A 13,262-nucleotide genomic window follows, 5' to 3' on the forward strand; every position below is an offset into this window, starting at 1 on the left:
CTACAACACAGTTTACATCACCAACGCAGTCTATAGCACCAACACAATCTACAAAACTAACACAGTCTTTTACATCATCAATACAGTTTACATCCTCAACTGAAGTAGAAGTTTGAATTCAAGTAAACACCAAAGAACAACCTTTCAAAATAAGGCTTTACTCAACACTAAATTAAAATCTACAAAATGTCTCTTTATAAGTAATTATCTTAAACTAGGCGCGGTTACTAAGGTGGGTGTACTTCATGTAATAATCACTACAATCACCCTCTCCTATTTGAAATAACTATATAATCTAAATTAAATAATCTGAATAAGACTGGTCCTGCCCGATTGTCTTTTTTTCCCTTTTAGTTCAATGTCATGTATATGTCAGGCGGTCGGGTTGTTTCTTTTCTCTCTGCAAGCGGCGTAACGGTAGTGTCTGTTGTGAAGACGACTGATCAGGTAGAGCGGGATCCTCTAGTAATGAGTTCCCTTCTCTTTCCTTCTTTGGCGAACTATTATTTAGTTTCCTAGCGTCTTTTGTGGCCAAAGGAGATTGACGTGGGTCGTCTACAGTATTATCTTTATAAGGCGATAGTGGTAGCGGTTTCTCACATAACTTCTCTTTTTCCTCAGCTTGTGGAGCGAGGAACTTAGTGGCTACGGTATCTTCTCTTCCATCAGGAAATTTTACATGCGCATACTGAGGATTTGCTTCGATTAGCTCTACTTCATCGACAGATGGGTCATACTTAGATTGTTTTACTTGACGCTTCAACAGTACCAGTCCAGGTTTGGATAGCCACGTTGGTATGGAAGTTCCACTCGTCGATCTTCGTTGGTGGATAAAGAGGCGTTCATGCGGTGTTACATTAGTAGCGGTGCACAACAGAGATCTGATGGAATGAAGAGCATCATACAAAACGTCTTGCCAGCAACTGGCCGGTAGTCCTCGCGTCTTCATCGCGAGGGAAATAGTCTTCCATAGAGTGCCGTTCAAACGTTCTACTTGGCCGTTCCCTTCTGGGTTATATGGTGTGGTTCGGCTTGACGAGATTCCTTTCTGGAGGAGAAAGTCTTTAACTTTTGCACTCATAAAGCCAGAACCTCTATCCGAATGTATGTAAGCAGGCATACCGAAAATCGAAAACAATTCGCAGAGACAATTTATAATTGACTCCGCGCTAACGTCTTTACAAGCGAAAGCAAAAGGAATCTTGAATATTCATCTATTATAGTAAGAAGAAACTTATTATGATTAGTCGTCGGCAATGGTCTTTTGAAGTCCAAACTAAGTCTCTCGAAGGGTTGAGTCGCTTTTACTAAATGGAAATTTTCTGTTTTGTAATATTGAGGCTTACTTTCCCTGCATATCTTGCAGGACTGTGTCATGAGCTTAATTTCATCCATAGAGAAAGGGAGATTACGGTTTTTTACAAAATGTGCCATCCGCGTTATTCCTGGGTGACACAAGGATTCATGAAGCTCTATCAGCTTATCGGAGGTCATGCTCATTGCTCTTATCCTAGAAAATGTATCCGCTGGTACATTCTCTTCTCCTGCTCTGTAGATTATATCAAAATCATAAGTGGATAGTTCCATCTTCCATCTCATTATCTTATCGTTCTTAATTTTGCTCTTTTGCTTGGTATCAAACATGTAAGCTACTGACTTCTGATCAGTAATTAACATAAAATGCTTACCCGTAAGGTAGTGTCTCCACTTCCTCACGGCTTCTACGATAGCCGCTGCTTCTTTCTCCACTGAAGCGTGCTTAAGTTCTGATCCGCTTAACGTCCTCGAAAAGAACGCAACTGGGCGACCGTTTTGGTTGAGAGTGGCTGAAAGAGCAAACTCGGAAGCGTCTGTTCCCACCTGAAAGGGCTGTGCTTCGTCAACAGCTTGGACCACAGATTTTTCGACATCGGACTTAAGTAGATTAAACGAAGTAAGAGCATCGCCTACCATTGGAAATACAGTATTCTGTGTCAGTGGTCTTACTTTTGCTGCAAAGTCTTTGATCCATTGAGAATAGTAGGAGAAGAGACCCACAATCCGTTTCTGTTCTTTTAAATCACGGGGGACAGGTAACCCTCGCAGCGGTCTCAATCGTGCCGGGTCCGGCTTTATTTCTCCATTAGCGATTATACTACCGAGGATGCAAATACTGGTTGTTGAGAAGGAGCATTTGTCTTGATTAAACGTCAAATTTCGCTTTCTAGCTGCTGAAGGAACTTTTCGAGATTTATGTCATGCTGGGCTTGGTCCCGGCCACAAATCGTGATGTTGTCAAGATACACAAACGTGTCTTCTAGACATTCTTTAGCGATAAAGTTGTCCATCATTCTTTGAAAGCTGCTGCTCCATTCGTTACTCCAAATGGTACTCGACGGAATTGGTACAAACGCTGGTTAGCTTCGAAAGCAGTATATTTCTTTTCTTCTTTTTGAATTGGGACTTGATGATACGCACTTTTCAAATCAACGGTGCTGAAAACTTTGTACTGAGCGATTTTAGAGACGATATCATCTATTCTAGGCAAAGGATAAGCATTCAGGTGTGTGAATCTATTTATAGTTTGCGAGTAGTCAATCACTAATCTTTTTTTTTGTCGATCGTTTCTAGTTACGACCACTTGTGCTCTCCACGGTGATTCACTCGGTTCAATTATACCTTCATCTAGAAGCCTTTGTACTTCAGTTGTAATAAATTCTTTGTCTTCTCGGCTATATTTCCTTGATTTAATAGCTATCGGTTTACAACCCTCTGTTAAATGTTGGAACAAAAGTGGGGGTCTAGGTTCAAAGCTGTTAAACTGCAAAGTTTCAAAGGAGGGGCAGAACCACCGTACTGGATAGTGACACTTTCGTGCAGGGCTTGCCAAGTTTGCCCAAGAATAACATGAGTACACAGATTGGGCAGAATATATAGCTTAACCTGAGAATACAACCGGCCTTTTAACGTTATATCACTCAGACAATATCCTTGCATTTTTGTGGAATAATTACATGTAGCCATCGTAACTTTTTCTTTGGTCTGATGAACTGTCAATGAAAGTTGTTCAACCAAATCAGGATGTATGAAGCAATGAGTACTTCCTGAATCTACCAGAGCTGTAACAGTTCTTTCTTTTAAACGAATGTCAATACATGAACTTAGCAATGACTCCCCCATTGCAGCTAGAGTTATGTAAGCTGATTGCGTTAAATTAGAGACTACTGCTGAAGAACGGCAAACTCTTTGGTAGTGCCCTCTTTTTTTACATTTATTACAAATAGCTTCTTTCGCAGGGCATAATGGTGTTACTTATTACCACAAAAGAAGCATTTAGCGGAACGTGAAGTGGAGGCTAAATACCTCTCGCTTAGTCCTTCTTCATTATTTTCGTCATGTCTGTTAGATGCCGTAACAGCAGCGCTTGTGAAGGGATTCGAATTGTATGTCTCCGATGATTTTTGTGCCAAATCCCAAGCTCGAGCTTGATCAAATGCCGTTTGTAAATCCAACTGTTTATTCTCCAGTAAACGTTGTCGAATGCTTCCCGACAATAGACCACTAATGAAAGCATCCCGAATTGCTTCATCCCGATATTGAGCAGCAGAGACTTGACGAAAATTGCAGTCTTTACTTAGGTGTTTCAGTTCTTGTAGGTATTCGTCAAGGGTTTCGCCTGCTTGTTGTTTCCGTGTTGCTAATTTATGCCGAGCAAAAATCTCGTTCGGAGGCTTGACATATAAGGTTTTCAGCGTGGTGATGGCTTCATCGTAGGTTTCAGTATCACAGAACAGTTGATAAACATCAGAGGTGACATAATTCACCAGAATGTGTAGTTTATTTATTCGTGTATCAGGAATGGACGGTATTGCATCGATGAAGTTCTCAAATGTCGCGAGCCAGTGCGTCCAACGTTTTGCAGCGCCTTGCGCGTTCGGAATAACATCAAACCGTTCAGGTCTCAAAACTTTATCCATAGGTATAAGGAGAGTGTTGAGTAAATTGAAGTAGAAGTTTGAATTCAAGTAAACACCAAAGAACAACCTTTCAAAATAAGGCTTTACTCAACACTAAATTAAAATCTACAAAATGTCTCTTTATAAGTAATTATCTTAAACTAGACGCGGTTACTAAGGTGGGTGTACTTCATGTAATAATCACTAACTCCCCAACACAGTTTATATCATCAAAACAGTCTGCAACACCAACACAGTCTACAACACCAACACATTCTACATCACCAACACAGCTAACATCATCAAAACAGTCTGCAACATCTACACAGTCTATAACACCAACACAGTCTACATCTCCAACACAGTCTACAACACCAACACAGTTTACATCACCAACACAGTTTACATCATCAAAACAGTTCGCAACACCAACACAGTCTACAACACGAACACAGTTTACATTACCAACATAATCTACATCACCAACATGTCTCTTCCAGAACTTCATTCATGCCATTCAGGTGGTTTAAGAAACGGAACACAGATTTGTACATGCATATCGAATTAGTTTGCTTCATGAAATAAACAGTTTCTTGATGAAAGCAACCCGTTCATACATTCATTGTAATGAAGAGCAGAAAAACTTTGTGCCTGTGACGAATATGTGTTATACATGCAGTTGTAGATGACAATAATTTTATGCACCATTGAGCTTAGATATAACGATAGCATTGAAATCATTACAATACGTCCAATTTCTTCTTTTGTTATACAGGATGTCTCCCTAAATAAACCGGAACCCACACAAATAATTATGTAGGCCTTAAAATGAAATCTGCATAAGTTAATTTAGTCTCCATTTGCTATGTGTTCCGCCAGGTTTATTCAGTGTTTTAAGCTTTATTATGCAGGTTTATTTTTGTATTGAAACTTGCAATTTTGCGGCCACCATTAAAAAGCTGTTATTGAAGAAACAGCACATTTATCCGATATGGAAACGTCGTTTACTCAAAGAGTTTGTCCCCGTCACAACTATTGTGCTCTATTGAATTACCTGGAGGGGGAAAGGGGGCTGGACCTGGTATCAAAAACATGGATGCCACAATGAACTTTTGTGGTAAAATCTTCCACTCTGAAATTTGAGTTTTTTATTCACTCCCCCTGTGGCTGAGCCTAAATTGACTACTAGACAACTGAGTACTTGCATTTAAACTGTAAAATACAAATTTGTTTTGTGTTTGGCGATAAGTTATTTTTATTCGGAATTGCAGCTGTTAAGTACTTAATTGTTCTGTTTATCAAATCAGTGCGAAATTGCAGAGTTGATGGACACGTATTCATACGACGAAAAAGGTAAATAGTGACTCTGTTTTGATTTTTGATGATTTTTGGCTTGGTTTGCTGAATCATAATTGCTCATTATATGACAGTCGTGTTATCTACTTTCTTGTTCAGCCATCTAGATTCTAGGCTCAACTTTCTTTATATTTTGCTAAGAATTGTTGCACCTAAATAATAAACCAGCTGGATATTTTCCCATTATTATTATACAGTTTTTTACGATACCTGAAGTGAATGTAATAGGAAATATCATAAAAAAGGACGTATGTTTATAAGTCTTGCGTGATGATGCAAATTGTTGAAAAACCATAAAAAATGAAAAAAAGATTTCTTACACGACTCATTGAATTTTTGTTTCGTATTCTTTCCTTGATACAGTGTTACACATTTTACTAATTTAATAACACGCGGCATATGGGCAGCTTCGACGGCGCCGAGACATGCGAACTTACAGGAAGCTATCTGCTCTCACAACTACAACACATTATCGCTAACATAGGACTCTATCGTGACGAGGGACTAGCCATTACTAAAGCAACACCTAAAGAAACGGAAAAAATCAAAAAAGAGATATGCTGCGTATTTAACAATAACGTATTGCGTATCACTATCGAAGCTAACAAAAAAGTCATTAACTTCCTCAACATCACGTTCAATCTGAAGAATTCTTCCCATCGACCTTACACTAAGCCCAACACCTCTTTGCAATACATACTATGCCAAGCTCAAGGGTGCATAAAGTGTTGCCTGCTACGCTCATATATTGCATGTAATAAAATAGAGACTTTGTCGTGTTGACAAATCTGAAAATAGTTCTAAATATCGCAAATACCATAGTGAATGGTAAAAGTAAAATAATAATTCTTAAAGTTGATAGTTATTAAAAGAACTGTTCTAAGTAAAGAGCACTTACCCAATAGTTCTAAATTAAACGATACGATGCATTTCTACAGACTACTCCTCAGGTGTCAACGTCTGGTAAATGAAAATTTACAACCTACCGATAATTATAATGCCAAAAAAGAGTGTATGTCATCTCCAAAACAGGGATAAATTAAAGACATAATCCTTTTGTCGGCAGAGGACGGGATAGGTTAACTTAATTAAAACAGCTTCCACGACGCGTAACTGAAAGAATTAACTGCATTTTTTAATGATTCTAAAATTGTCGTCTGAATAAGAATCAGCGCAATGAGAGTTCAACCTTTGAGACGTTCTACCTATGTAGTGAGAATCACACTCACATTTATATTCATAAATTACATTTCTTAAAAGTTGTGCCGTTGGAGGTTCTTTTAGGGTGGGTGGTAGAATAGTTCTATTTGAAAATATAAAGATTACATTGCTCGCAAAAAACAAATTCTCCGTAAGATTATTAGTTTCCCTTTCAATATGATCAGAAGCCTTATCCATCCATGGAAGTTTGATAAACACAGGGCACTTAGCTGGTCCAAAAGGCCTATTCTGCTCATTTTTTGTGGATGAGAAAAGATTATCAAGCATTTTTTCTGGATATCCATTTGAGAGAAATATCTTTTTCAATAAGTTGAGATCACCCTCAATGAACTCCTCTGATGACAGTCAAAGCGTTTGCTTTATTATACACTTTATTAAAGAAATCTTTTCTCTGTGTAAAGAAAAAGAGTCTAAGCGTGTGTACAAACCTGTAAAAGTTGCCTTGCGATAAATACTTGTAAGCAATTGACCATTGGACAAGAACATCCAAAAACGCTAACTGACAATTTGATTCATGTTCAGACGTATAATTTAAAGAAAGGTGAAGAGAAAAGAGTTTATGTAAAAATATTGGCGATTTTTGTCCTTGAGGGGGTGCATATTCATATATTCAGTATATTCAGTTGTGCCCAACTGGTTTCTTTTAAAAGTGATTTGAATTTCAAAAAAAATCAGTAGGGCACAACTGAATATATGAATATACACCCCCCAGTTAACGTTGTAGTTACGCCTCTGGTTGCAGTGCATCGGAAGCCATTCTATTTACAAAACGAGAAAATTCAAACATTTTATACATTATGCACATTATTGAAGCCAACTGTTTTGTCATCCGTTAAATTTCCCACATCGTTCTTACGTATCCATTAAAGAAATAGGTGCTTTGCATGTTGGTTGAATTAAAAATTTTTTTTCTTGTTTGCAATTTAAATTTCAACCAAAATGGTGCATATCTCGTCGTCCTTTGACTCAGAGCATCAATTTATAAGAGTTGAAATACGTGCTATTCTCGGGATTCGCATAATGATCCAGGTGATTGGGTTAATATGGTCACATAAGTATTTCTCGGCCTTTTTTACTCAAATCGTACATTACAGCCATTTTTTACAGAGGCGATAGATTTTAAAAAGGTGTCCGCTAAACTGCAGTTGTCCCAATTTCTCTTTATTCCATTTAATGCTGTGCTGGCTTTGGAAACAAAAATAGCGGTCGCTAGTCAAGAGGCTTTCCTTAACACTTTGTTGAATGGTTGTTATTCAACTTTTGTTTACATCATGCGTACAAATGTTGTTGACTCAGATTCAAAGCGTTTCCTGATCATTACAATAGATAAAGCAGTTTGGGCAAACAAAGATGCAATTAACTGCTCAGTTCTTGTCCATAGATTATTATAATTTATTCATGCTTTGTGAGAATGTTCTTACAGAATCTCACTTAGTGTTGTCTATAATTTCAAGTGGTCGTTTACTTGAAAAAAGTACCATTTGACTTTATTCTTCTTCGACGTAATTAAATGTAAGTATTTTCTACTTTTGTTAATCTTTCTTAGTTTGATGTGGCAGAGTATAATATCGTCACAATGTTAACAGATTGCTCACGAATGAAGTTAACATAAATAGATCATATATCGTTGTTCAAATCAACCCACATTACAATAATGAATGAAACACATTTGAACGCGTTTTTAAGGCAATAACCAACCACAATATTAAATGCCTGCACTTAATAAGAATTTTTGAAACCATAGGAATGTGATTTCACCAATGTTAAAAAGCCTCCTTTTCTCCAGAATAAGGCACAGAAATACAGAATAAGGCACAGAAATACAGAATAGTTAGTCCAATGAAATTACTTCTGGTATTTCTGAATGAACTTCATATATGAAATATATTTTGACTGTAATTTCAGCATCATTACGATCAAGGTCATAAAAATGGAATGGACGCAATCAGAACTCTATAAAACCAGTCAAATCGTTATGATAATATCAGTTATTACCTTTATTTTCACGGTGTTTTCATTCATCTTTGTTTTGTTTATGGACGTTAAAACTTTAAGACAGGTGGCTGCGGTAGAAAACGAAGAATTTACTTCTAGATGGGTGTCCGGGCTGATAGATGAAAGAATCAGAAGACTAAGCATGGCATACCAAGGCAGAGCTGGCAGGAACCTTGAGAACCCTGGTGAAGCTCAAACTAACATTGAGAACCAGAGAGAACCTGAAAGTATCATAGAGGGTCAAGAGGGTCAGGGTGATGTCAAGACTAATGCTGGCATGCACATTGAGTCTAGAATGAACGAGGTGAATTTGCCTAGCTCTAAAGAGGAGGAACGAAATGAACCTAGCTGCAACGTAGAGGAACAGTGTGAACCTAGCTCTAATATGAAAGACCATGGTGGACCTAGCACTAACTTGGGGGATACAGGTGGACCAGAAAATAACATGGAGAATAAGGATGACCCTGAAATTGATTTGAAAACTTCGTGTGAAATTGAAAGAAATATTGGTGAAGCGGGAAATAAGTTAAAGAACAAAGGTGTAGTTAGAATTTCCGTAAAAGAAGCGACGGAAGTCGAAACCACTACATTATAATTTTGTAGTAAAAATGTAGATTATCAAAATTTGTATAAAAAATCCCGGCCACAGAATCGCAAAAAATAGTCATATTTTTGTCTAACGATCAATTCATACATTTTCCACACAGTCTGCAACACCATCACAGTCCGCATCAACAACAACACAGTCTACATCACCAGCACAGCCTACAATATCAACACAGTCTACATCATCCATACAGTCTACATCACCAACGCAGTCTACATAACCAACACAATCCACATCACTAGCACCGTCTACAACATCTTCACAATCTACATCACCAGCACACTCTACATCAGCCATAAACTCTACATCACCAACACAGTCCACATCACTAATACAGTCTGCAGCACTAATACAGTCTGCATCAGCAACATTTTCCACATCACCAGCACCGTCTACAACATCAAAATAATCTACATCATCGATGCAGTCTACATCACCAACACAGTCTACATAACCAGCACAATCTGCAACACCAAGACAGTTCACACACCAAAATAGTTTACGTCACCAACATAATCTACTCAACATCCAGTGTCCTCCCCATAACTTCATTTATGCTATTTGGGGTGTTTAAAAACGGAAAATAGATTTGTACATGCATATCGAATTAGATTGCTTCATAAAATAAACAGTTTCCTCATTAAAGCATTCAGTTCATGCATTCATTGCAATGAAGAGCAGAAAACTTTGTGCTTGTGACAAAGATATGTTATACATGTACTTGTTGCAGACAATATTTTACGCTCCATGGAGCTTAGTCAAAGGTCTTCTTTTGTTAGTGAGGGTCCCAAAATACCGAACCCACATAAAAATTATGTATGAATTGAAATAAAATCTGTATAAGATAATTTAGTCTGCAATCGCCATGTGTTCCGCATGCTTTATTTATTCAAATGCAAGTGTTTATTCAAGTTCAGTCCTATTCAAGAAAAACACGATTATGTTTTTGTTGCTGTATTAACACTGCTTATGTCCTGTTGATTTTACAAAGTTTATTGGGTGATCAATTTGAGATTAAAATCAGTGTATGACAGTTCTTTTAATATGTTTTGCTTTAAATATCGTACAAACTTTATGGAATTTTAGGCCAATTTTCAAACGTCAAATTTACTTGCTTTGAATGCATTACAGACAAAGAACATGAGATAAATTCTTAATTATCTTTTGTTTTAAATACATTCAGCTCATCTAAAATGTAACGTTTGAAATAGGCCTCGGGGGAGGGGGGAGCCAATGGGCAGAGCTGTCAACTTCATTTAACTGTTGTGAACATTGATTTCTATTAAACTAACTGGATATACTAAGGGGCCTGGAACTGGTTATCAAAAACATTGATGTCACAAGGAAATATTGGATGAAAAACTTCAACTTGAAAAATAACATTTATCATTCCCTCTATCTTGATTCCATTATAAAAATTGTTGTTCGAAAATACAGTCAATGTAAACAACCAAGAACACAAAGACGACAAAGTTATTTCATGTTCGATTGAAAGATATTCCAGATATTTTGTAAAATACACATTCATTATTAAGAAAATGAAAATCTACGGTAGAGAAACTTCTGTAACATTAAAAAAATTTAAATTATAAATACTAGGTGATGGATTTCCTTTTATACTAGTATACCAGCGACTGGAGGAAAATACAATAATATTTTTGTGTATGTTTTAACACAGCCAGTGTTGCTTTGATTTTACACAGTTCATGTGCATCAAATTTGAGATTTAAATCAGTGTATTATAGTTCTTTTTACTTGTTTTTCTTTAACTAATATCGTACAAATTGTATGAATTTTCGGGCCATTTACATGTTTTGAATGTATTAATGACAAAAGATAATAAGACAAAATTCCTAATTATCTTTTGTTTTAAATGCATTTGGCTTATGTAAAATGTGATGTTTGAAGCAGGCCTCAAAAGGGTAAGGCTGTTGTGAATGCTAGTGGCATGATTGTGCATAATGACTTCGTGGAATACAAAATTATTTATGGGTGCTCTGTGTTTTTTGGGATACACTGTAAATACCCTATATTATTTTATTCAATTGCAGTCTCCTTAGAGTCATTTACCTTTGAATTAAATGCATGTGATTTTTGGGACACCATTTTGTAGCACAATTTCTCGATTAATTACGTCTGGTGCTCTTCTACACTTTGGTGTGACGGTTGGCGTAGAAAGACCACAGTTTTAATATAAATGTAAGTTTTTCTGTCGTTTTTTCGCTTTTTGATTTACGATAGAACTTCAGGAAACCTTCGATACATGTTAAGTCTAAAACGACTCGCTTGGAAAGATATTATAACGTGAGCCAATTCGTAGTCCTTATTTAGCTCATAATTTTAGCCCATAATGTTGTCAATGTTTTTCTTGTGTAAATCAGTGTTGAATCGTTTATTATGTCTTCAAGCTTTCTGCTGTAAAAGATTGTAATTTGGGAGAAAGAGTTTATCAATAGTTTAATAAATCAAAATTAATACTTTTGCGACAAATGTTTTTCAAATATCTTTTGTTTTGCGGTGAAAATGCTCATATATTTTTGATTAAAACCTCAAGATCACGACGAATGAAAGACTTTTGACATTTTTTTTTAAGGTTGGTGTGCGTTACTCCAGTCAATAAATAGTTTTGATTACTTGCAAAATGGTCCGCTATGTCTAATACAAATTATACATGCATTTAAATTCGCATTCCCTTTAACTCCCGTACTCGAAAAGCTGATTCACTTTCCTATGGGTATTTGTTGAGCGGAGCCTGAATAGCGTTATCGTTTGGATGGTATATTTTGCAAACTTTTGAAAAAAGGTGGTTGTATTTTTTTCGAAAATAAAACTTTGTAACTCCAGAACTAATATTTTGTTTCATTGATTGTCCAGTTCAAATGGTGCATGGATTTTTTGTTTCTGAGGGATTTTTGAAGAGTTCAAAAATATTACTATTCAGTGGATTCAGCGCTATTCTGCCTTTGTGCAACCAGCCCCGGGCGCACAAGTCCTGCATTTTGACAAGATCTAACCAGTAAGAGTTTGTAACTAGAAAAATATTTCTTTTCTCCAGACAATTAGTGACTGAAAGTCCAGAGGAAAATCATCCTGACTTAAAATCTTCAAGTCTTACACGAAGCATTGACACGTTTGGCAGAAATATCGACTACTTTCGTCATTATCACACTCGGAAAACATCAAACAACCATGAAGTGGGTCATAGAAAACATCGTAGCAGTTGCAATCATTCTTCTGGCTTTGTCAACAATTTTTTTATCGCTGTCATGTGTTTTTTTTTGCTACGTATATGTTGTATTCGGCGTAAATGCGGAATTAAAGCGTGAGCGCATAAACCGCGAAATGGAGATGGAGGAAAAGTGGAAAAGTATCGCTAAAGGCAATCGTTTTGTTGCCAAATTTTTTAGGGGTAATGAGGAGACATCTAGCATGCTGACGAGCTCGTATGCACCTCAAGCGAACCTGGCTAATTTAGGTGAACGTGAAATTGAAATGGAGAATCTGGGTGAAAACCAAAGTAGGCCAAAACGCCCTATGGTACCTAAAATTGTAATAGAAGACCTTGATGAACCTGTGACTAGTAGCGAGAGCTTGGTTATACCTGCAAATAACATGGAGACCTTAGCTGTACCGAAAACTGGAAAGAAAACTAAAACCATGCAGAAACGCCCTGAGATTCCTAAAATTATAATCGAAGATGTTGATGAACCTGTGATTAGCAGGGAAAGCTCGGCTGAACCAGAAAATAACATGAATAATCTGGTTGTACCTGGCACCTCAAATACGAAACTTGAAACTATCATGTAAATTAACTGGAGTAAATCAAATTCTTTTTGCTTACAATGAAAATTCTTCCTAAGATCTTGTATACTTTACTTAATGCGCATTGAATCAATTAAACGTTTGTCAAATTCTTATGTTGTTTCAAAATGCTATTCCTGATGTTTTCCGTTTATTGCGTATTTACAATCACAAGTTGGATTCCAATGTACTTGTAATCTAGTGTTTATTAATAAATAGCGGGAAAATGAAGCAGTATTAAATATTTCAAATGAAATTTTTACCTTTTACTGTAAGAGTGTTTGTGGACCATGTTGCGGGGGATCCTATGGTGAAGGTCAGAATAACATGGTCACAATGGTGTCTCG

The 13,262-nt window shown here is 36.8% G+C and overlaps 1 protein-coding gene across 1 annotated transcript; it reads right to left on the reverse strand.

Annotated features, from left to right (window-relative positions):
- Positions 1-3,287: 3,287 nt before the first annotated feature.
- LOC124439433 lies at positions 3,288-3,956 on the reverse strand. Its single transcript, XM_046989659.1, has one exon. The coding sequence runs from the start codon at positions 3,954-3,956 to the stop codon at positions 3,288-3,290; it is 669 nt and encodes a 222-aa protein (XP_046845615.1).
- Positions 3,957-13,262: the final 9,306 nt, after the last annotated feature.

Source organism: Xenia sp. Carnegie-2017, unplaced genomic scaffold (genome assembly GCF_021976095.1).
Source record: "Xenia sp. Carnegie-2017 unplaced genomic scaffold, XeniaSp_v1 HiC_scaffold_19, whole genome shotgun sequence".
Lineage (NCBI taxonomy): Eukaryota > Metazoa > Cnidaria > Anthozoa > Malacalcyonacea > Xeniidae > Xenia > Xenia sp. Carnegie-2017.